The sequence below is a fragment of the Zonotrichia leucophrys genome, chromosome 2 (assembly GCF_028769735.1).
Source record: "Zonotrichia leucophrys gambelii isolate GWCS_2022_RI chromosome 2, RI_Zleu_2.0, whole genome shotgun sequence".
In the NCBI taxonomy this organism is placed as follows: Eukaryota; Metazoa; Chordata; class Aves; order Passeriformes; family Passerellidae; genus Zonotrichia; species Zonotrichia leucophrys.
In genome coordinates, this window is record NC_088171.1 from 68752507 (window position 1) to 68776925 (window position 24419).

A 24419-nucleotide genomic window follows, 5' to 3' on the forward strand; every position below is an offset into this window, starting at 1 on the left:
CCCTCAGGCCGCCCTCTCCGCGGCCGTGGAGGCGGCGCTCCATGCCCGGGGCGGGGTTTGCCGTCTCCTCCCCTCCCGCCTTCATTTCCCCTGGTTATGGCGTCCGCGGCCCTGACCTTTGTCCGGAGGCTGTGCTGGCGGCTGCCCTGCGGGACAAGGTGGGTGCCGATCGCTGTGGGGCTGCCCGGCGGGCCCGGGGGTGTCAGTGTCGGTTCCGTGCCGGGGCTGGGCAGTTCCCGCCGCCTCCCGCCGGGGCTCGGCGTGCGGAGCCGCCCGTGCTGCCGTGCCCTGCCCTGGCCGTGCCGCTGCATGCACCGGGCTGCACGGCCCCGGCGTTACTGCACCGGGCCGGGCGCCGCTCTCGTCCCAAAAACGGGGAAAATCGCTTTCTGCTAAACTTGGGAGACCCCTCCGGCCGTGCCAAACACCTCCAAGTGTTTGAACACAGCGTGGGAGTGGGAAACCTGTGTGTGATGCCTTCCTGAGGCGAATATTTCGCCAACAGAAAAATTGTGAAATGTTTAAAAGAGTGTGTGTGTTCGGGCCTTTTCTTGTTTTCTATATTTTATTTTATCAGTCTCATAGATCATGTAATGATCCCATAAATGGTTTGGACCTTAAAGTTAATCTAATTCAACTTGCCTGCCAGGGACAGGGACACCTTCCACTGGAGCCGGTAACTCAGACCCCCATCCAGCCTGGCTTTGACAAAACCAAGCTTAATTGTGTGTCCAGCTAATTAGGGCTCCTTGCTAAGACTGTTTTGGCTTTCCAGACAATCACACAGTATCTTCTATACCTTTATGTATTACATATTGCCTTTAAGCTGTTTCCAAATAAAGTGTCACATGCAGGAGCGTGCACTGCAGCAGCTGTGCGCCTTCAGAGTTAGCTGGGCAGTGGAAAGCAGAAGGGGTGGCTTGAGTTGCAATTACACTTGAAATTGTGTGATATATATTTTTATGGAAAATGGCTATATTGGAAATTCCACTGTGAAGTTGCTTGTATATGAATTAGAACCACAAATTATGCCAATTCATAGATTTTCCTCCTCCAATCAAAAATAGCTTAATACTCAAGAAAAAGCAAGGTGTGTTAAGTGTACTTTAAAGTAAGCAAGTATATATATACACTTGTAATAATAATAATTTATATACTTGTCATAATAATAATAATAAATAAGTAAACAAGTCCAAAATAGAATAGTGAAGCAGACATTGTCATACCAATAGATTTAAAGATACTCTGATTGGCAACAACATTCAGATTTGACTGTTGTAATGCACACTTTCATAAATGAAATGCTTTTACTCAAGTATCCCAGTATGTCTGTTAGGCATGAGCACATCTTAGCCAGAAAACTGTAAGACATTTATGCATTAAATTGTAATATTTTTCACCCAAAGCTTTGTAAGAACTTATTTGAAGTAAGTACATGAACATTCTAAGACAGAGGGAGAAACAAAGAGAATTGTGTGACTTCTGCCCTCATTTAAAAAAAAGAACTCTCTATGCAAGCTTTCCCAGCTAAATGATATTAATTTAATGTAGCTAAGTTGTTACAATGAAAGTGAGGGAAAGCAGTTCTAAATTGGGAAAATATGTAAAAGACTGGCCTGCTGATCATCATTAGGCTGGTGGAGTCAGATGTATTTGAAATGACAAGATTCTATATGAGACAGCAGTTCATAAATCAGGATTTATTGATACATCCTGAACATGGGTTCATGTTTTTAGTATTTAATCAGCTATAATAAAGAAAAATAGTGCAATTTTTCTAATGCTGGAGCACCAGAAAAGTGAGCCTTATTTTCTGTCTTAGCAGTATGCAAGAAGAATTTTATCAAAGACACTGGCAACATTGGTGTGCTGGTGAATTTAGGAAGCATTTTTTGCAGTCTAAACTTGAAACAAAGACTCTCATCCTTGAAACACTGAAAGAGGAAGACTTGTACAAATATAAAGGCAAACTGCAAGAATTGTTTGTGATCTAGGTTATGTGGGTCACAGACCCTTGCCTGGCCACTAGAAAAGCAAGCAGAACACACTCCTATTTTAAATTTTAAAATAGATTTAATAGATTTTAAACCTATTTTTTCCCTAACCTTTGTCTTTTCTGTCTTGGTGCAAGTCAGTAGGAAGTTTAGGGAGCTCATCACACTTTTCTTACCTTTCAGGTAGTAATTTTTTGTTTTATATATTAAAGAAACCACCTTCTTTCCTTTCTTGAAACCTTGTGCCATTTGACTTTTGCAGTAGATTTTTGCAAAATACTGGTAAAATCAGCTTCCCCTAGCATTTTAAGGTAACTTTCAGAGTCTTTCAGAAAGGTTCTTCATACCACCAGTGGATCTTGAATTTCTCTTTAAGGGCCAGGATTCTGAAACATAGCCACTGCAATAAACTAATCTGCTGTGTTTTGAATATTGGGCTTAACTAGTCAAAGGAGTGAATAACAAAATTAACAACTAAATCTCTTAATGGGAGGCTTTCTGTGAAAATACTTGTTTTAATTGCAGGGGTTACCACATCTTGTTTGCTCATGCTGCTTTACCAATACAACTTAAAAGACAAAAGGTAGTGGTGAGATGATTGGATAGTTTTTCAGAAAAGTGTCTTGGTAAACTTCTGTCCTTATGTAAGCACACCCTTAAGCTGTTTTGAATGGAAATACACACAGCAGTTACAATCAACAAAATGTAATCCAGAGCAGCAAGCTGTGTGTAGTTGAGCTGGATTTCACAGTCCATAGCTGATATCAAGCCAAGGTGTCTGGAAATCCTGAGGATGGATTGTTGTGGAGCACAGCTTTCTGAACAGTCCCAGTTCTCTAGGACTCTCTTTATATGGGAGATGCTCCATCTTTGTGGTTCTTTTCTGGTCTCTTTCCAGTATGACCATGGTTCTTGTACTATGGAACTCGGAGCTGGATGCAGTAATCCAGGTCTGGCTTCACCAGTGTTGAGTAGAAGAGATTCCGTTCTTAATTATGAATAAAAATTATTTTTTGAGGATTAGAAATATTGTGTTGTATGGATTCTTTGATGATTCTTTGGGCCTCCAAAAGAGCAGCTACTGTTTTTCTGGTATGGTGTTCTGATAATATTTTTTCTGGCATAAGGTCTAGTGTAAGAGGAATTTCGCTTATAGAATGGCCAACAATTCTTGAATAATTTGGTCCTTGTGAGCTAAGCATTAAACAGGGCAAATTTTAAATTTCAAATATGCTGTCATTTCATACCATGATACACATGCTTGTAAAATTCCTGTGGCTTCAAACATGTCAGTATAGTCAGCTTGTTTCTGAAACAAAAGAATCTGTGTAGTTTTGTGTTGATTTTCCTAATTGCCAGTAGAAAGCCAGATGAAACACCTTTATATGCAGAGGAAGAACTTCCAAGTTGTATGGGTTGTCTGCCTCTTTCCCAGATCAATAATTCTTCATGATCTCTACAATGATAGCAGAAGCCAGTTTGACTCTGCCTGTGTTGCATACCCACTTAGAACTGGCACAATTCAATACAATCCTCTGACCTCTTGCTTGGGAGATGCTGCTTTAGGTGCAGCCTTCTAAATGCTAAAATTTAAGCTTTCTACACTGCCTTAGTAAGACATGCCATGAAGTCCCTGGGTATGTGTGTAATTTCCATTTCAGATTACCAGATCTTTGTTGAATAAATTGCCCCAGATCTTTAAAGACAACCTGTTGGTCTGTTTGATTGTAGGTGCTGGAAATACTGACAAAACCAAGAGCAGTGTGCTACTTTGTGATTAGGCCTAAAGTGTTTAATTCTAAGCTGTCTGAAAGAGATCTAGATTTGTGCAGGATAAGCCACTGGCAAATACTGCTTTGTTACTGTTTTGTTCAGTATTCTTTTTGTCCTCCCTTATTGTATCTGGCTGTCATGGGTTCAGGAGAGAAAGTACACCTCAGACAAAATTTTTGTTTCCTTTCCCTGATTCAGCTGCACTGAGGAGTGTCAGTGGGTGTTCTGAGGTGGGTGGAAGCTGCAGGAGCTGGTTGTATCCTTGTCAAGAAACCATAAGCCATTAATATTAAAGTATACATGTTCTTGCTCTCCATACAGCCAACATGATTTGTCCCTGCAAGCCAAATCAAAATGGCATTTTCCTTTCTCCACGGATTTTGAGTATTTATTCATAACTTTTTGTTAAGTCACCTTGGATAATGATGTGTAAGGAATGTGTTTGAGTTTGCTGCTCTCCAAATGCTGCAATAAATGGAGTGGTTCTCAGCAAATGTCACATGCATGAGCATTGCAGCTCTATATTTTTTCTGCTGACGTTCTTACTTTTAACTTTAAAGTGTGTTTCTGTCTGTAAATCGTCCTGCTTTTAGAGATGTCTTACATGGACTGAGCACATACAGGAGGTTCTGTCATGATTTAGTCATTCATCATGTCCAGCCAACCTGCTGGAAAGAGAAGGTTCTTGTGGAGATTTCAGGAGATGACCCTAGTGACCCTCCCAGCAGCTGTGATGAGAACATAAATAAAATAAAACAAAACTGTGTGTGTATAGAGCACAAAGATCAGATCACTTCATATCTCAGGGAATGGTAATCTAGAGCCTTCATTCTTAGCTGTTCTTTGATATTGAAAAAGAAACTCTCAAGCACAGCTGAGCCACTTGCACTAAACAACAGTGATTCAGCACTTCAATTTGCCAACAGACACATAATTATCATCTAGTTTTTATATGTCAAAACAGTGTAGGAGTGTAAAATAGTAAGAGCTGATAAGGATTTATACACTAAACTTGTTTTAGAACAATGCTTGAAACATTCTAATGTAAAGGGGAAAATAATTTGGCTTTCATTTCTTTCTGTTTGTTAAAGTAGCAGTAAGTAAATTGTGTGTAGAGTATTTGAACTGATGTTTTCTACTAGTAAGATACCTTGGAAATATGAGAACATTAGAAACATTCTTATTGCCTAATAGCAGTAAATTTTAGTTACTCCATGGTGCAGTGTAGTGGGGTACTTCCAGGGACTATGCTAGTGGAACAGGAAGGGATACATCTTTGGGATTTTTTAGGAAGGCCGGAGTTCTGTCTGCTGGGTCATCAACTCCGGCATGGTGTTGCCATGGTTAGTAAAACTAGGTATTTCCCCAAATGAACCAAATACATTGATTTCTAGAGAATAACTTCGATGCTGATAAGATGCCATGGATGCAACTGGGACTGTGAGCACACGTGCAAGAACTCTGAGCAAATGTAACTCTAAGCATTGTAACCAGCAGCTATTAAGCTGATTTATTAAATGCTTTTAACAAATTTGTTCTAATGTGCCATGGTCAGATCTGTTGTTATCTCAACCCTTTGTGCCCCACACTGGGCATCAAAAAGTGCTGTTGTAGTTTAACCCCAGGTGGAGTACCATGCAGCCACTTGCTCACCACCTCCCTTCTCCTAATGTTTATTCCACATTTCCCAGTATAAGAGAAGAAACTTGAAAGGGCAGACCTAAAACCAAAAGCCTGAAGCAATTTGCCTTTATTAGTGTAAAAATTGTCAAGCTGAGGTTGCTTTTAACATTATACACAACTCCTGTTTGTAAGAAAATCTGTCTGTACAACTTAAAGGAAGGATGCTTTGCAACTGAAAGTCTAACAGCAGCAGCAGGCATTGTTAATTTTACAGGCACACATGATAAAGTAATTCAATAGCAAGAAAAGAAAAAAACCAATCTGAAAAGAGTATATGGTGAGAAGTGTGTGTAGTTGATATGAATGTCTTTGGGAACAGCCTGTAATAAGATGGCATAAAGAAAGAAAGGTTTACCTTTCTTCTACAGCCAGAAGAAACTATCCAGAATTTATCTGTAGATACACCATCTACACTCTCCATAGCTCTCCTTTATTTTTCCAACATTAAAGGAGCAATGAGTGTTCCAGACATGCCACAGGATGCTCATTTTGCTTTAGCATTTTCAGGTGCCTCTTCTTTTTCCCAGCTCAGGTATAGGTAGCTTATAGGGGGAGAGTAACTGGAGAGATATGGCAGAAATGAGCCCTCTCACTTTAAGCTGTATAGGAAAAGCTCTTATATTGCTGTATAAGTGCTTGGCTATGTAAAAAAATTATGAGTCCTTAATGTTACATTATTATCTGTTTGGTTTCAGTAGAATATAATCAATGGCATGATGAATGATAACTTGGGGAACCTGCAGATTAAAATTTTCTAATCATTTTTATGTTAACAGCATAGACAATAGCTTCCTCTTGTCAGCAAAATGAAGTGAACTACAACCTTAAATTTACTGTGTGCAGAGAATGCTGCAAGTGAATATGGAAAATGATAAATATTTTCCTGGTTACCGAGGAAGCATGGTACTGCTAATGCTTTGCTCATTGTCATGATTATTTGGTAATTAAACTTTCTTTTTTAAAATCTTGTTAGAGATTCTGATATGAAGACTTGGTGGGGGAATGAGAGAAGTTGGGGTGTCAGGTCAGACTTGAGTCATTATTTTCAGATGGTTCACTCACTTTCTCCTGGTTACAGTTTAAACACAGGTTTCTATTCCCCTTACACGCTCATCACCTAACAGTTGCTACAATTGCTGGTGGTGACAAGCTTTTCCACCAGCTCTGCTCCTGTGCTCCCTGATGTAGCTGAACTGATGATCCAAAGTTGCTATTCCATCTCCAGATCCCTTTTGCCCTCCAGGGAGAAAAATCAGGAAAATTTTAAGGGAGGCTCAAAGTGGAGGAGAAGTGCTATGAAGGAAGGGGAATGAAGCCTGAAGCTGGTTGGAGTGGTGCTGTCCAGGCACCAGCAGGCAAGGACTGCCCCGTGACCTTGGCAGGGAGCACGTGTGGTTCCACGCTGTGGATGGATGTGTCCCCACAGCAGGACAGGGAGCAAGGAGGTCTGATTTGGGTGCCCTCCTCCTGTGGGACTTCACAGCAGTCTCTAGGAGCAGCACTTGCTGGTGCTGGGGCAGGTGCAGCTCTTGGGATAGGTTTTAGGCTCCTGAACCTTGTATAAAAATTGGAGGTCTGGCTGGCACCTGCAAATCAGGTGTGGGTTGGGCTGGGAAATGTGTGCTGTGTCTTCTTTGCAGGGGTTCAGGAGAGGCATGCAATCAGAAGCTTGTTTTAGGTTATAACCAAACACTGGGCACCATGAGGTTTGTGGGAATTGATTGTTCTGTGTCATAACTAAAAAAACAAAAGTACCCATATAACTCTTCAAACAGCACCAGCAAACCAGAGTTTCATGTAATTTTCTCTTGAGATGGAAAGAACATGAGCAGAAATAATGCTGCTTTGTGATGCTGCAAAACTGTGTGTGGGAAATGGCAAGCCATGGTTGCCATGCCCTTCAGTGTTCTGCATGAGGAAAGTGTGGAAAGAGCAATGGAAAAAACCTTGAGATCATGGCAAAGAAAGGATGTTGTACACATGGTCTGAAGTTTTATGCATAATGGACAAAAGATGTTGCAGAATTCTTCCAAGTGACAGTTTAATGTGCTTCTTGCTTCTAACACAACTTCCTGTTCTTTTTCTTGCTTGTCTCCCTAAAGCTACTTAAAATAATGTAAAATGAGTGTTTTCCATTTCTGCCAGGAGTTTTAAACCCATGTGTATCTAGCACCACCCGCTGCTTTTAATCCTAATAGGATTTTTAACTGCTTTTCTATGTGCTTTATTTCCCCAGGATCTACTAATGTTTAAAAGGAAACTTGTACTAAGTAAATGGAAGATAGATTTCAGGTATATCCCTCCCTTTCTTTTGCTGAGTGTGTCTGATATTTCCTGTGCAAAGAGATCTTTTGACTTCTATTTAATCTTTGAGGAGAGTGCTGTGTTGCTTTAAAAATTAGAAAGTGAGCAGTCAGTATTTTACAAAAAGTTGGCATTTTTAACTCTTCTAAAGTCCTTATGCAAGGGACAGAACTACACAGAAGTGAGAGGCCTGCCTTTGACAGGCTTTGCAGTCTTTTTGTGAATAATATAAACAGTGAGAAATTACTTTCAGTGTGATTGCAGTCCTAAATTTAAGAGACATTTGAATGTTTATTGCGATAAGGGACATTTGGGTGAGCAGGTAGATTGAATAGGATGAATGAGGAGCCTCCAAGGAATCCTGAATGACTGAATGGCAGCAAAGAGATGTCTGAACCAAGGGAATAAATACAGAATGGTTGTCAACCTGCATGTTTCAGGTTCAGACAGTGATGCCCAGGATTTATTTCTTTTTTCAGAGTGTACAACTTGCGAAGTCCCCAGTGACTGGTCTTGCAGGAGAGCACAGGCATTGGTCATGGACTCTGACTGCGCTGCCAAGTTGTGACTCATCTTGCTTCTGTCTCTCTGGTGGGAGCTGGCTTTTTACCCAGCTGGGGGAGGTTGCCCAGCCCTCACCACTCTTCTGTGGGTGCCTACGGTGAAGGTAATTTGTAGCAGTGGGGCAGTGGCAGCTAACTAGGCACTTGGGGCAGGGCAATAAACAGGAAACTTTGTGAAGGAAATGATTTCACTTTGTTGCAGTGAGTAGATGAGAAAGAGAAATACAGAGGGGTTTTTGGCTCCCTTTCGTAGGCTTCTTTTTCTATTTGGATTAAAAGCCTGTATGCCAGGTTCCAGGCTCTGTGCCTGCCTTGCATGGTTTCCACCAAGTCTTGTGTGGCTGCTGAAGTGGGGCATGGATTTGCCCAGTGAGTGAGCAGGAAGGACTCAGTGTCCCAGCAAGGGAGCAGCAGGTGGAGAGAGCCAGCTGTGGCACGCTGTACTGCAGCAGCCTCTCCTGATTCTCTGTCCTTGGGACTGTGGCATCACCACTGTGCAGTGCCAGAGGTGGCCATGCTGCTGTGCCAGCTGAGAGGTGTCATCTCCTCGCTCTGTGTGATCTAATTGGGATTGAGGGGCTTTCTTACTGCTGTTGTGTGTGCCTCTGAAGAATTAAGTCCTGCCCAAGATGAATTAATTGTGAGATAAATTAATTTTTCCTTTGTGTTTTCATCCTTTGTTGTTATTTTAATAGAGAAGTCATAGTAATCAGCTTAGCCTTAGCGTGTTGAGAATTGACGAGCATCTGTGATGTGTAGGAAATGTCTGTAGAGATCAGAAGGCAGAAGGAATGGGGTGAATCATCAGTGTCCTGCAGAGAACTGAGCTACAAGCAGCAAGGAAGAATGAAAGATAAAAGGCCTTTTCTTATAAACAGACTTTATTAAACACCTAGGTTGCACAATTTCCTATTACAAATCAGTAGGTAAGGAGGAAAAGAAAAATGAAAGATGAAGTATTTGAAGCGGATAGATAACAGTTGTACCCAAACATTTAACTAAGAAGCAAAAAGTGAATATAACCAAACAGCAAAGTTCCTCTGAGCCTGGACTTACTGAAAAATCATTCAACTTTTTTGATTCACCTGATTGTTTTCTTATCATCTAACTTCTCTGTTTTGCATCCTTAATAAGGAGTAACTAACTGTGACCTGCTGAATGCAAAGAAACTCAAACCAAACCAGCCTTAACCATAAATATGTGTGTTCATACCTTCAGACCAGCTGCTGTGGCATCCTCCTCTCCCCAGCTGCTCAACTTTTGTTAATTTATGATCATTATCAAATTGTATATAAAAGAGATTCTTAAAGCCTTTTTATGATAGCCAGGCTGGAGTGAAATTCAGATTGTCAAACATGGTGTAAACCCAAATTTCCATTTTTAAACACAGGCTCTACCTCAGTCACTTCCTAGGCTGACAAGAAGATTTGTAGCAGATAGACAGATCATCTTGGGGACAGTAGCATTCCAGTAATTCCAAAGATGGATAGCAAAATTGAAGGAAAAGAAAGCCAAACCAAAACAAACAACTACTCTTCCAGCACTCTCATTTCTTCTTCCTGTTAATGTGGCTTTAAAAACACATTTGGGATTAAGAACTGAAATGTCATGTTCTGGGACTCTAGGACAGACTAAAGAAAGAGATGCAGTGTTAAAAATCTTGTATCTGTGTCCATTTAGGTGCACTTTTTCCTGTTGAAGGTATTTTTTTGATGCTGGAAAGTGAGTCCACAAGTTGGCTAAGTAACCTCCTGGCTATTTAAGGGATGAACTTGTTAAACTCTGACAGAGTCTTCTGAACACACCAGCTTGAATGCTGGTTACAGTGAGAGTTCTTTACCCTGTGTTTGTCTGGGTGCAATGCTATCTTAATAAAAGCTTACAGCTGATTAGCTTAATTAACAGAACTTTCTGTTCTTGCAGCCTTTTCTGATAGCCTGTTCCATTTTGTATTGTTCAGATAGGCTTCTTGCTACTGGCATAAGGTTTTGAAGCAAATTTTGAAATCCTTTCATTTGGAAATAAATTCTGTGTATAACAAAAAATATTCTTTCCGTGTCTGTCATTCAAACTTGGTTTTCTCCAAAATATCAGAACTTTGATTTTATTAACAAAGAAGGGCTTTGGGTAATAGAACATAAAAACAGTAGGTCTTACAAATCTTTTTATACGACATCATCTAGCTATATAAAATTAAAGAGGAATAAAATTAATGGGGAACAGTTCACATTCTTCACACTTCCTGCCTGCAACTTCTAGGCTTTCAGCAGAAAATAAATTTTCTTTAAGAAATAAGAGCAATGAGGACATTTTTGAGGTAGGCAGTAGAACATCTTTTAAATTCTCATTAGGTGCGTATAAAAAGGCAGCATTTCCATGATGTTTAAATGATTGTCCTGTAACTGAAATATTAACATTAAATTGATTAAGCATTCTGTCAGTCTCCGTTGCAGATACTCATTAATTTTTAAATGAGACTGATTATAAAATCTATCATATATGATGTTCTAACATGACAGGTGTGTCTGTAAGTTAGAATAGGGAAAGTTGGGCCTTTTATCTTTTTACTAGAATAGAGAAGAAAGGTTCATACATAAACTGCAAACATTTTTAAAATAGCAAAAATGCTTAATGTATATTGCAATTTAACAAAAAAATAAAAGCTGTGACAACATGCTTTTGCCCTCTTGAAATAAATGAAAATTTTAAGACTTCTTAGCTTTTGAGTCCAAACTTTACAGAAGTAAACCTGCTTTTACGAAATATTATAGAATTGGGCTAGGTTTGCTACTTTTGGGGGAGGTTTTGATGGAACTGCCTTTTTCTGGTGGGAAGTTATTCTCCCAGAATATTTTGGCTGCCTTTCTTTTTCTCAAGTGTCTACAAGCTGGTTTACTTACAGTCCTTTTCCAAAGTACATATTGAAATTAGTCTTCACTTGTGCTGCCCTGAAAGGAGAACCAGACTTTCAAATTCAAACGTTTCTAGCTAGAAGCACACCCACTTGAAAAGATCACGAAGAGCAGCCAGGCTGCATACTCATCTAAATTAATGGATGTATAAAGCTGCTAATCATAGAACCATTTAGGCTGGAAAGGGCCTTTGAGATCATCAAGTGCTAAGTCCACCCCTAAATCATGTCACCAGATGCCACATAGACACATCTTTTAAATACCTCCTGGCATGGTGGCTCCAACACTTCCCTGGGCAGACTTTTCCTGAGGCTGACCACCCATCTGGATATTAGGAGGATTTTCTTTGCCAATCTAAACTTCCACTGGTGCAACTTGAAGCTGTTCCCTCTCATCCTGTTCCTTGTGAGAAGAGACTGACCCCCACCCAGCTGCAGCCTCCTTTCAGGCAGTTGTAGAGAGTGCCAAGGTCCCTCTGAGCATCCTTTTCTCCAGGCTAAAAAACCCCAGCTCCCTCAGTTGCTCCTCATAGGATTTGTGCCCCAGACCCTTTGCCAGCTTTGTTCCCTTCTTTGGACACCTTCCAGCACCAAAATGTCTGCCTTGTAGTGAAGGGCCCAGAACTGAATGCATTATTCAAGGTGCTGAGTGCAAGGGAATGAGATTTAAATAATTAATAAAAATTAATAATTTCCAAAGGTTAATTATATCACAGCAAAAGCAAACTTCTAAAGCAACTTTTTTGTGACTTTTAATACCTTTCTTCTTGTTGTTGTTCTGATCAGTGTTGTATGTAATGTTTCACATTTACTTTAAATGTCTTAAAAAGCAGTGTGTTTGTTTCTCCTCTAGTCTTTCACAAAAATGAAGTAATGGGATTTTTTTTTCCCCACTTACTCCCAGGCCAACTCAAGCTGTTTGGGTTCCAGCAATTCACCTGCACATGACTGCAGCCACCATGCAGGTCAGCCAGAAGGACTTCCAGAAGGCTCAAGAACAGCTGAAGCTTTTGAAAAAGGATCCTGGGAACGAAGTGAAGTTGAAACTCTATGCCCTGTTTAAACAGGTAGGCATAACTTGATTTATTTAGTTTGGCAAGGAGTATTTATAACCTGAGGGGATGGGCCTGTAAAATTTGTTTGAAATACTGGCTGTATGTATTGTGTGTTAACAGGCTCCTCATTTTATGTGCTCAAATTGTGTTCCCGAAATGCCAGCCCCTTAAAACCTAAATTCTGAGGGAAACCAAACCTGGTTTTTTCATGCTTTGAGTAGAACCTTTATTCAAAGAAATAGAGCAAAATTACATCTATTGTGTGATACTTTCTATGTAGTAATATTGATTCAGCTTTGGAAAATGGCTTATGCCTAGGAAAAAAAGAGTAGGCTGAATGCTTCCTCTTAAATTTCTTCTATCTGCAGTCATCTGGGCCTGTAATATAATGGTGTTGACATTTGAAAGTTGATTTCTGGGGTTTTTTCCTCTTTTTTTTTTAGTATGGTCATTGTAGGCTTTGTTTGGGGCTTTTTGTTTGTTTATTTTTAATTCAAGGAACTGTTCCTCCACAGTTCAAGTGAAGGTTATTCTTTACCACAGCATGAAAGGAGACCTTTGCAGAAATAACTTTATGCCCATAGCAGGGCTTGTATTGGTATTTCATGAAGTATTTGTGGATCAGGACTGACTGCAGGGTCAGTACAGGCTGTGGCTTGTTATGTTGAGCAAGGCAGTCAGCAAGTAATTTAAAAAACCTTAAAGACTGCTTTATTGATTAATAATAGTGAGCTCATAAATGTCTTCCTTTCCATTCCTTTCCTCTTTCTCTCTTTTTCCTGCCTCACACTTGAAATATTTCTGTCCAATAGTTTATTTTTCTTCAGGAAAAGGGATCGTAGAATACTTCAGGATAGCTCAGACTCTTGCAGTTCAGCTGGTCTATGCCCTTGCTCATAGCAGGGCAGACTTTGAAGTTTCAAATTAATAGTTCCTATTCAAAAGTCTCTTCACACAGGTAATAAGTCTTTAACATGCTCTATAAGTATAAAATTTTCACAGTTTTTGTGGCAGGAGAACTTAACATGCGTGGGGGTTTTGGAAACCAGTCTCTCATACTGGCTAGGTGCTTCTGGAAGCCAAATACAATATTAGAAATAGAGGACACTGAAAACCTCACAGTGTGTGAACTGTCAGAAAATTGTCCAACCAGTATTTATTCTCTCTCAGAGTTGAATTCTGTATCCTGATCAGATAAGTATTCAGAACAGAATTTGTGTTTTCTACCATGTCATCTGAACTTTAATCAAAGGTTTAAATAAGTCTGTTTCTCTCTCTTTTCAGGCTACTGAAGGTCCCTGCAATGCTCCAAAACCAGGTATGCTGGACTTTGTCAAGAAAGCCAAATGGGATGCATGGAACTCTCTTGGCAATTTGTCTCAGGTGACAAAACTCATATTTTCATTTAGATTCTTTGTAGATTACTCTACCTTGAAGTGCCTGGTCTTTAAATGAGTGGCTGATGACTGAAAATATTACATGCCAGTTGAGCATCTCTGCTTCAGCCATCAAAATGTTTCCTGCTGTATCTGTGCCTCTATCACTTCACTGCTTCACTCTTTGGAGATTTTCTTTGTGTGTTTAAGCCTAGTTCTACATTATTACTGCCAGCTTGTATCTGTGTAAGAAATCTTAGGTGGTGACTTCCAATGAGAATAGTGGTTTTTTGCATTATGGTCCATTCTGCTCTTCTCTTCAAGAAAGATGGATTGAGCTTCTCACTTCTTACAACAAAACACAAATCTCTGAATTCAGCATATTCATAACTTTGTCATTTTAAACAGTCAGTCTCTTATGCTGTTGACTAAAAGACTAGAAAAAATTGTTATATTGAGAACCTCTCTTCATTCTTTCTTTCTCAATATATCTTGATATTTTTAGTATCTTTCATAACCTTTAGAGAAGTCAAGTGAAGCAAGCAGGGAGAATAAAGATGCAGAGATACATAAGCATTCCTTTTTCATGCAGGCTTTAGTAAGGCTGACTGCATAGAGCTGCCATGGTTTCCTCAGCTGCTATTAAATGAAGGAAACAAGCTTTTCAAATCATCTGTGTCAGTGCTGCATTAGGCCTCCTGCTCAGTAGTAGTTGCTGAGCTCAGTCAAAAAGATTCTTTAATATAAAGGAAGGGTTTTATATATATTAAAAAAAAAAGAAAATATGGTTGCATAATCTCATGAGTATAAGATATTGTTCTGCTTTGGATTTTTTGGGGTGCATTTTGATCTTTTGTTTAGTTTGGGGTTTTAGGGTTATTTTTGAGATGGCCCTGCAGCTTTTAGGAATAGTCAAGAAATACTTGTGGAAAAGAATTGGCTCCTCCAGTTAGAGTGGAGAGTGGATAGACAATTTCATGTGCTGCTCATTATGGATTATAGAACTGTTCAAAATATGTTATCCTTTCAAGCCAATAAGTTGTAACCACCAAGAACTTAAATTTCTTCTAAATTACTGCTTATTTTACAAATAGGGAGACAGAATTCTTTAGGCTTCTGTGTGTCATGTGAGGGCTAAATGAAAACTATTGTCTTCAAGCAATTTTAAAATGCCATAAGATCTATTTCAGTGATCTTATTTTCAGGCAATACATATTCTAAAATAAAAACTTTTGTTGGAGAAATGTCTGACTGGAAAGCAGAAACAAAGGATCCATAGAAATGTGTAAATGCTGGGAGTATGACAAAGGTCTCTCTGGTAATCTTAATCATGGGTGGGAGCACTCTTCCAGCAAAATAAATGTCATCATCCCAGCAGCTGTGCACTTTTCATTCTATGAATTTATTGCTGCTGCCTTTAAGGTGACTTAAAGCATGTTCTGCAGTACTCAAATACAACATGTTCCCCTCCTCTCCCCCCTAACTGGAATATGTTATAATGAAGATTTTAATTTTCTTTTCCCTAAAGCAGTCACCTTCCCCTTCCCTTCCTCCCAGGTACCCATTTTATTAGTACTGTAACTGATTTCAGTTGTCCCTTTACATAATCTTGTGTGTGTTATTTTCTTCTTACTTCTTAAAGTTTTTTGTTATTTTTTTCTATTTTTTTCCTACCTTATTTTTAAATTTCTTGTCTTTTGTTGCAGGATGATGCCAGACAGAAGTATGCTGACCTTGTCTCAAGTCTGGTGTCTGCAGAATCTGCTCGCCAGAAGAAAGAGGCTTCTCCAGAGGAGGGCAGACACGATGGCTATGAAACATTAATAGTTACTACCAAAAACAATATCACAAAGATAATGTTTAACCGACCTGATAGGAAAAATGCCCTCAACCATCAGGTAAAACAATGAACTTGGGAGGATTAATGATTTTGTTCTTTCTGAAGAAGCTACTTTAGTCTTTAAGGAGTCCTTACTGCTGGTTCAACAGAACTGACTGAGGCATGGTGGTCTGACCTTTGTGAAGGATCCAACAACAACCTAAGGAATAAGCATCCAGTAAAAAATGAAATCATTCAGCTAACAGATTAGGCTTACAGATTAGGCTTTTCTGTGTCTCTTGATTTCTTTCAAACTTAGTATAGGATTATGGTCTAGAGTAAATTAAAATAGCAAACTGCAGGAAGACTGGCCTGTGTTTTGGATGAAAGATTTGACTGCCATGTTGAGTGTAACAAAGCATTTGTGCAGCCTTTAGCTCAGTCCCGCTGGACCTATGTGTAGGTGATCTTCTGTTTCCCACAGTTATCTTCATGAGTAAGTCCATCCTGTTGGATGCATCACAATCATCCTGGTTCACAACTGCAGAAATACAAGAGCAGGGTCTTCACCCACTGCTGCTGATTCTTTAGTATGTTATTTTGTCCACTTAAACTGCTGTACTGAAATGAGCTCTTTCATGTCAGTGCTTGTTCTTCCAAAGGACTTTATTTTGTCCTTTAGATTTGCACTGTAAGTTTTCAGTATTGCAAGTGTGTGTCTTTATGGTCTGAAGTACTTCACATGTACTACCAAATTTCTGTGCATGACAAATTTTTCAGCAGTTAAAAGGATGATAGCTAATCTGTCTCTTGAGTTCCTTCTTGTCAGTGTCAGTCTCATTTTTAGGTTCTTTTGCAGCATCACATTTGTACTTTATTGATTTTCCTTTTATGCAGATGTACAGAGAAATTATCAAAGCACTTGAAGAAGCTGGAAAAAACGATTCTACCATAGCAGTTATTACTGGTATGTTTTATATTATACCAAGGTATAGTACTGACATGAAATACCTACCTGTGTTTAGACTAAGGTAAAATTAAGTGAGGAAATCCTTTCCTCTGTTAACAACCAAAGGTTTTCCAAAGTGTTTTGGCAAATTTTCTTAAAGCTGGTGTTTTAAATTCTCAAGCAAGCTTGCTGTTACATCAAAACATCTTTCTCATCTGAGAAGATGGATATGGAATACTCCTAAAGGCTTAATTACTTTTGAGTTGCTACCTGTCTGGCCCATCCTCATTGCAGAAAAGTGTCTTTTTAGGAAATTAGCCAAAACTCTGAGTTTTGGCTGGTGGCTAAGTAGTGTGAATTCAAGGTGAATTTGGGCTTGAACCTGTTTACTCTGAGGTAATTGCTTGCAAATTCCTCTCCACTGTCTGCTTTACCAACACCTGGTTCCCATTCCCAGGATGCTGGATTTCCTTTCTGTAGCAATGGCTGTGCACCTCAGCCCTTACAAGATAAGAAAGGCGATTCACACCACTGAAGCTGGAAAGTCTAACACATTATATAGCTGTGAGTCAACAGCAAACACCTCTGCAAAACCTTTCTGTTCCTTTTCACACAGTGAACAAGAGCACTGCAGTGTAAAGTAGGTCCCATCCTGTGAATGTCCTCATGGAACATAGGGTGAATTAGGCCATTGAGTCATGCAGGAGTCAGCTTTTAAATGCCTCTTGCCTTTTTGGTGGTGCCTCATTGACTTCTACATTGAATACCAACTTGTCTGTTTCCTACTGAAGAATCCATCTTCCAATACAGTGATTTCAGTGCAGTGCTGTCAGTCTTATCCTTAGACTACTGTGCCTTTTTCTAAATAGATCCTAAAAATGTGGAACTCTACCATATATTAAATAGGTTATTCTGTCTCCTTTTGATTTCTTCATCGGTTTGAAGGTGGGTGAAGGAAGATGAACCAGCTTACATTTTCATTGTCCTGTTTAAAAAAAAAGTTTATCACATCTAATTGTTTGAATAGTTGCAAATTGACAGAAAAACCCCAAGAAAGTGTGCAGGGAAAGAAATAAAATATTTTTTCCATCTGACAGTAACAGAAAAAAAAAGAAAATTAGTTTTCCCCATGAAATATTTCACAGCTAGCGTTCTTTGGCTTTTACTGATTGTTTTTTTCAACAAATTGACAGTCAAAACAAACATTTAAACCCTAGATGTCCTTTAAGGTATTGTGTATATTTTGAGAAAATCCCTCTAATTTGTTAATGTTATTAGATACTTGGGATGAAATTCTTATGTAAATGAGATAAATGAAAGCTTCTCTTCTCTTTCCTATTCAGAAACCATTGGTGCATTTACTCCTGTGTGTTCTCTGCAGGAAATGGAGACTACTACAGTAGTGGAAATGATCTGAACAATTTTGCTAATGTCCAGCCTGGTGAAATGGAGAAGATGGCAAAAGATGGAGCAGTATTACTCAAGTAGAACATCTCAGTTTCATATGTACATAAGTTATTGTATGGGAAAAATATAATTTGCAGGCATTGTTAGAAAACAGCAGCGGAGACCCAGATTCATCTCTTTAGGTGACTGTGTCTAAGGGCTCACCACGTGCATAAACACAAAGATCCTGTGGGAGGAAGTAGTATTAATTGTATGAAATAAATAGATAAATATTAGAAGTCTTTAAGTTCACTGATGCTAAAGACTTGATTTCCTTGTTTAGTCCCCAAAGTACATACAGATATAATGACAAAAAGATTGTTTTAACTGTATGTGAAAAAATTGTGGAGTTTTTGATATTCAGCAGTGTCTACACTTCCAGGAAATGCCAAAATACCTTCTCTGACAGACTTCTTTGAATAGAGACAGGTGTGATGAGCTTGTCCAAAATTGCCCAGTAATTCTGGGATCTTGGTTCTGCCTTTAAGTTTTAATTTACCTGTTAAATGAATTTATTTTCTAAGACCAAGCAGATCTTGGATATCATCTCACATAAGGGTCTGCTTCTTTTTTTCCCTTACTTAAGCAGATTTTGTGTACTCTTACTTCTGTATGTGATAATTGCATCTGAGAGATGCTTGCAAATTGGATTGTTTCCTTAGGCACTTGGAAGCAAGTGCCTATATATATAAACAAGTCTATATATTAGTGAAAAAGCTAAAATACACAGAAAATCATTTGGTTTATGGGTTTGGTTTATGTTTTAAAGATGAACTGCAAGTAAAGTACTCAGTTTTGCAGCTTTTACTTAGGTGAGCTGTCTGTGGATCACAGTTGCCCCTCAAAGTGCTTATGATGGGGTGGGAGCCTGTTGGGAAGATGTTACTCAGCAGTACTTGGCAGGTGTTCCAGCCTGTGGTGTTCTGTAGGGAGTTCAGCACAATGCAGGGCCTTGTGTGCTTTATGGTCTTGAGCCTTGCTCTTGTGAAAAGTTACTCTTACATAGGCAGTGTTCTCTACACCCAGTGCACAGAGAAGCCAGAGAAATGGAGTTCTTACAACACTGTCCTCTTTTGGAACATGTTTTGTTTTGAGAATGCATTTTGCACCTCTTGGATGGAGAAGCAGCTGTCAGATGAAACAAAATGCTGTTTCTCAAACGTGTGCAGAAGAGCTCTAGGGAATTGTGTGCTGAGGTAGCATTACAGTGTTTGTGCCTGTTGGGGCTTCACTGCAGAACAGAGTCTGTGAAGGGAATTGCTGTCCCATGGGTGGAGTTGGGATGGATGCATAGGCAGAGGGCTCTTGTCAGTGTGCTGTATTCAGCAGCTGTAGCTGAAGAGGAAAACACTTCCATAACTTGATCACAGGAACAAGAAAAGCTCTGCTGACATGTACACGTTTGATTCTTAGTTGCTAAGGAAATGCAGCTGTTTCAAATAGTTCTTATTTTGTCAGAATTAATTTCTGAAAGGCTCAAAACCCATACATTACACAGTTTCTGTCTAGCTCATGGGGTTTGTTATGCAGTGTGTAATTACGTGTTTTGCAGTTTGTTTATATTGGATGACAAACACTTGAGGTGTGTCTCATACATCTTTCATCTTCTGTTTTCCCTTCTCTCTAGAGACTTTGTGGGTCATTTTATCGATTTCCCTAAACCACTGATTGCAGTGGTAAATGGCCCAGCCATTGGAATCTGTGTAACAGTCCTTGGTTTGTGTGACCTTGTCTATGCTTCTGACAGGGTGAGTACATTGCATGGCCTATCCCAAGACAGTCTTAAAGCTTCTTTCTCTGTTAAATACTACTTGATTTTGGGTAGTCTGAAAGAAAAGAACACTTCAGAAAAGTCTAAAGGCTTTGTATATCACATCAAGGAACACCTACCTGTATTAATAAACAGCACAGGGGTGTATCAGCCACTGATTAACATACATGGAATTTCCCATGCTATAGTTATGCTTATCAAGTTAATGACTCCAGTTCAGAGATTCTTTTCTAAGAGCCCCTCTTCTAAGATGGTGTGGAATGATGTTTGAAAGGGGGAGCAAAATTGTATTCTGGAATGGAAGTTACTGGCTGAAGTAATTAATTACAGATCACTGATGACTCTGTCACTCTCGACATATGCTTGTATAATGTGCATGATTTATTCAGTCAGTTATAGTCCATAGATCTCTTTTTTTACTAGAAAAATGTTGGCTTCTACCTCTTTCAGCCCTCTCATCTGATCTTTTTTTGCTACAGGGTGAACCTATTTTTCCCTGTTTCTCAGTTTAAAGAAGTCTATATTCATCCTCCCTTGGATGGGCCTTAGCCATCAGTGTACTTAGCTATTAAATATATCTCAGGTTTACCATCTCTTCTCAGTCCTTCCTCTTTTTGAGCTGAACAGCTGCCAGTTGTTCAGCTTTTCCTCATGTGGCCTGCAGTCACGTTCCTCGGGACTCTTTCCAATTGCTCTGAGTCTCTTTAAGCAGAGTCATACAAGCTGGACACATCACTCCAACTTGTGTCTTACTGACCTGAAATGGAGCAGAAGAACTCTCCACATTCTGCAGGCTGTATTTCTGATTTGACATACCACTGTGTTCTTTGATTTACATACTTGTGATCTGATCTAACACCTGGATCCCTTATTGCAAAGTTGCCAGTAAAACAGGTTTCCCTATTGTGTATCACATGCTACATACCAAGTTGTTCCCAACAAACTTTAATTTGTCCATCAGTAGTATCTTCTTACTCATACCTCTCAATTTTATCAACGCTATTTGGAAGTCTAGTCACTTGCCCTGAACATATCATCTCCTTATAGCCATAAGTTAGTATGGATTTAGTTGAAGTTTAATCCAAATACACATGAAATGTCTTGTCCTGTTAATATTATTCTTCTTTCTTGAATGGCTTGAAGTTCATACTTGAACTTCCTTTTACTTTGTGTATATAATCATTGATAAATGCGTCTTATTTTTCCTTTGTATTCTTCTAAAATCTCAAATTAGTTTTAAAGCTAATTATATTAGTTGCATACTTATCTGACATAGTTTTCACTTTCTGTATATTTGTGTTTAAAGTCCATGGCAAGCTCATTAATATTTAGAGTCTGCTGGTACCTTCCTACCAGCACTGGGACAGCTTTTGCTTGAACCCTTGGTAACAGTTCTTGGAGGATTTCTATAGGATCTAACCTAGCCTTTCACTTAATCTTTCATGACAGTTTTCCTATTGCCTTCAAGTTTATTGAAGCCTTCTCAAAGTTGATTGTTGTCTGTTCTAACAGATTGTTCACTGTTCAGTTCTGACTTGCAATTATGGTATTATTTTGTATGACTCCTTGCTGCATTTCTGGCACAGGCTCTTTTTAGATTTGCTTAACATTTGGTGAAAAAGATTCAGTGACTAGAATTTTTCAGGAGAAGAATAAACTTGGTGTGCTTCAGAAAGGCAAAAATGCTTTTTGCCTCATAAATTATTTGGAATATGTATTTAATAACATTAAGGCAAATGTGCATGAACATCCTTTCTGTAAAGATTTTGCACCTACATGTTAGTTTCTCTAAGTGCTGTATTGAACTAATGTAGCTCCATCAATTGGGTTGTTGGATGTGGAAATGGAGTTACACAAAGTTGCCTCTGGGGTGCACTGAGAGGATGAAGCAATGTTACCAGATGGTGTTTGAAGGCTATTATGGCAATAGTTCAGCTGTGTTTGGTGAACTCTGTCTCAGTAGAAGATTTAAAATGAAAATGAAGTCCTTGTATTTCAATTCCATGCTTTGATCTAAGGTTTCCTTTATTTTCTTCTCTTTTTTTTTCCAGGCTACATTTCACACCCCATTTAGTCAACTTGGGCAGAGCCCAGAAGGATGTTCCTCTTACCTTTTTCCAAAAATTATGGGCTCAGCCAAGGTAAGAATGTCTGCACAGCCTGTGGGATCATCTGACCTTTGTGTGTTGGTATCTTGTGGTCTCCTGTCCATACTCCTAATTTCTCTGTCTATTCTAGAAATAAGGAAACTAATTTATAGTAAAAAGAAAAAAAATTTTAAAAAAGGGGAAAAAACCTGAAAAATGAAGAGACAGCAGAATCTTTTTTTTTTTTTCCTCAGAACAGCATAAATCCTTTTTGCTTCTTTTGATATCCAACAGAAAAAATCTGGGTAGTTTTAAATACTTATCTTATATTTCATGCCTTAATATAATGTATTTTTTTGAGCAGGGTTTAAATCTCTTAAGAGCAGAGCAAGTGCTTCATAGACATCCAAGTACCAAGAATAGTCTATAGTGAGACACAGCCTGCCAGTACATGTTCTAGAAATTTTGGAATCACTGCAAAAGTGAACAAACACATTTATGATGAGGTAATTTCAGATTGCAACCTTGGAGCTCTGCTCAAAAAGACATGCACAGTCCTAGTGAACAGTAGAAGCTGTAGGCCAGTCCCTAGGGATGGAGCCCAAGGGTTGATTCTGTGTGTGAAACTTGCATAACCTCTTCCTTATGGCCTGGATGATGGGACTGAGTGCCCTGCTCAAGCAGGGCGTTTGAAGTAAACAGTGTCTGGAGGTTCCTTAATAATTACAATAATAATAACAACCATCTATTCTGTGTTCTTTTCAGAGTGCAGATATTAACAGGCAAGAGAGTAAAATGAATGTGATGTGGAAGCATGCAGCTTCTCTGTCAGATAACTCAAGTCTTGTGTCTTGTTGAATCACACTTTATTTTTTTTGTATAGGCAAGTGAGATGTTGCTTTTCAACAAAAAGCTGACTGCAGCAGAAGCCTGTGCCCAGGGACTTGTGACTGAAGTCTTCCCTGACAGCAGTTTTCAGAAGGAAGTTTGGGCAAGATTAGAAGATTTTGCAAGCCTCCCCAAAAATGTCAGTATTTTTAATTTTTCTCCACCTTGTAAGCCTGTAGCATTCCCAGTTCTTCTGCCAAACCTATCCTGTCACTTGGTTTCACTTCATCCTTAATCGAAATAATGAGCCTCAGTGTATTTTCCTTCAAGCACAGATTGGTTCCTCTGCTGCTGGGAATCAGATCCTTCTCTTCTACTCTGTTGGCATCTAACACAGTGCACTGTCCACAGAGATGCAGTGGCTGAAAAGCTTTAGAAATTTACTGATTAATCCACCTGTGCAGTGCCTCTGTGAGTGCCTTAGGTGGCTGCTTTTAGGTTTTTATTTTGGCAATGTTTTATATTTAAGAATCTTACCACTGGTTCTGCAATATTATTATAGAGGGTGCACTCTGGGTACTCAAGATGACACTGAGTGGCTTTAATTTTTGCTGAACTCAGTGTTCTTCCTCCCTAGTTCAGGATTTGTAAGACTACTGAAGTCATGGTTCTTGTTTCCTTGGACAGGAGGAGACAGCTGTGCCAGCTGCTGGTAATGTGGCATTTGGCATGGCAGACAGTTCAGTGGGTTTTGTTTCTTTGGCCCATCTACCCTGATTATGAACAAACTGCTGGTTTGCTTTCCATGAGCCTTCTCCACCTTATTAGCAGTCTAGGGAATGAAAAACAGGAAATATTTCCAGCAAAAAGGTTGACTAAAAGCTAAGAGATCTGATGTTAATGCATTTGGGTTAGGATTCCAGTGTGGGTTTTGTATTTTCTGAAGCATTAAAGTATAAAAAGAAAACTTACCTTCCCAATGTTCCTCTCTTTCTCCTCCAGTCCTTGGCAGTGTCCAAGCAGCTGTTACGAAGTTTGGAAAAGGAGAAGCTCCATGCAGTCAACAGCAGAGAGTGTGAAGTGCTGACAGAGAGGTGGTTGTCTGATGAATGTGTAAATGCTATTGTCAGCTTCTTCCAGAAGAAATCAAAACTCTGACCTTCACCAGTAGAGTAATTCACCATCTGGCATCACCTCATCATTGATAAACTTCCTCTTCAAATAGTAATTCTTATACCTTTCCATGTGGTATATCTGTTCTGAGTACCAGGTCAAACTTGGTTCCCAAAATTAATACACTGTTATGTGCCTTGGATCCATTATGGATGTTTTAGGCTGGGGGAAAAGGTTCATTATTCTGTAGGCATCAGTGATGTTTCTGAATAATACTAAAGCAGGTTGTCTTCTAAAGGAAGCAAGAGATTCTATAGCACTCTGTTTTGATAGCTCTTCAATAAATATCTTATGAATGATTCTTTTTATTTGTCTGGGGCAAAGGAAATACTGTATTAATGAAAAAATAAATAGAAATATTTAATTACCATTGTGATGATTCTTATTCTTTCTGTGAAACATCCTGAGTGAGAGGGCAACTAGTTCCTGGGAGCCCTGTTAATGTAATAATCTTACAAAAATTCACTTGACTTCACATTCAACTCAAAAGATGTTTGTTTTGAGCTTTGTGGGTCTAATCCCCAATGTATTTTTCCATTAATTGCTTCATTTAACTCCTTTTCTGTGGAAAAGTGTGATGTGTTTGCTTTCCTCATGGGAAAACGCAGCCTGTGATAACCTGCTGTTGGATGAAACAGCAGAAACAGGGACGCCTTGATCAGTAGATGCCAGCATACCTCTTACAGC

At 39.2% G+C, this 24419-nt stretch overlaps 1 protein-coding gene across 3 annotated transcripts; it reads left to right on the forward strand.

Moving 5' to 3' along the window:
* Positions 1-49: 49 nt before the first annotated feature.
* ECI2 (enoyl-CoA delta isomerase 2) lies at positions 50-24099 on the forward strand. 3 transcript variants are annotated; one of them, XM_064705350.1, is made up of 12 exons: positions 57-158; positions 7687-7742; positions 8234-8421; positions 12133-12295; positions 13568-13666; positions 15366-15557; positions 16376-16445; positions 17809-17911; positions 19501-19621; positions 21696-21785; positions 22615-22758; positions 23562-24099. In XM_064705350.1, exons 4-12 carry the CDS (start codon positions 12173-12175, stop codon positions 23715-23717), a joined length of 1098 nt encoding a protein of 365 aa, XP_064561420.1. In that variant the 5' UTR covers positions 57-158; positions 7687-7742; positions 8234-8421; positions 12133-12172; the 3' UTR covers positions 23718-24099. The 3 variants fall into 3 exon arrangements, with proteins under 3 accessions (XP_064561421.1, XP_064561420.1, XP_064561419.1); XM_064705351.1 differs by lacking the exon at positions 7687-7742 and having other exon boundaries at positions 50-158; XM_064705349.1 differs by lacking the exons at positions 7687-7742; positions 8234-8421 and having other exon boundaries at positions 62-158.
* Positions 24100-24419: the final 320 nt, after the last annotated feature.

What these genes read in the sequence shown, in the direction of transcription:
- ECI2 (XM_064705349.1), top strand. Translation starts at nt 97, where the DNA reads ATGGCGTCCGCGGCCCTGACCTTTGTCCGGAGGCTGTGCTGGCGGCTG. An exon ending in TACCATAGCAGTTATTACTG is followed by an intron (nt 16,446 to 17,808) that starts GTATGTTTTATA and finishes TGTTCTCTGCAG; the next exon opens with GAAATGGAGACTACTACAGT. An exon ending in AAATTATGGGCTCAGCCAAG is followed by an intron (nt 21,786 to 22,614) that starts GTAAGAATGTCT and finishes TTTTTTGTATAG; the next exon opens with GCAAGTGAGATGTTGCTTTT.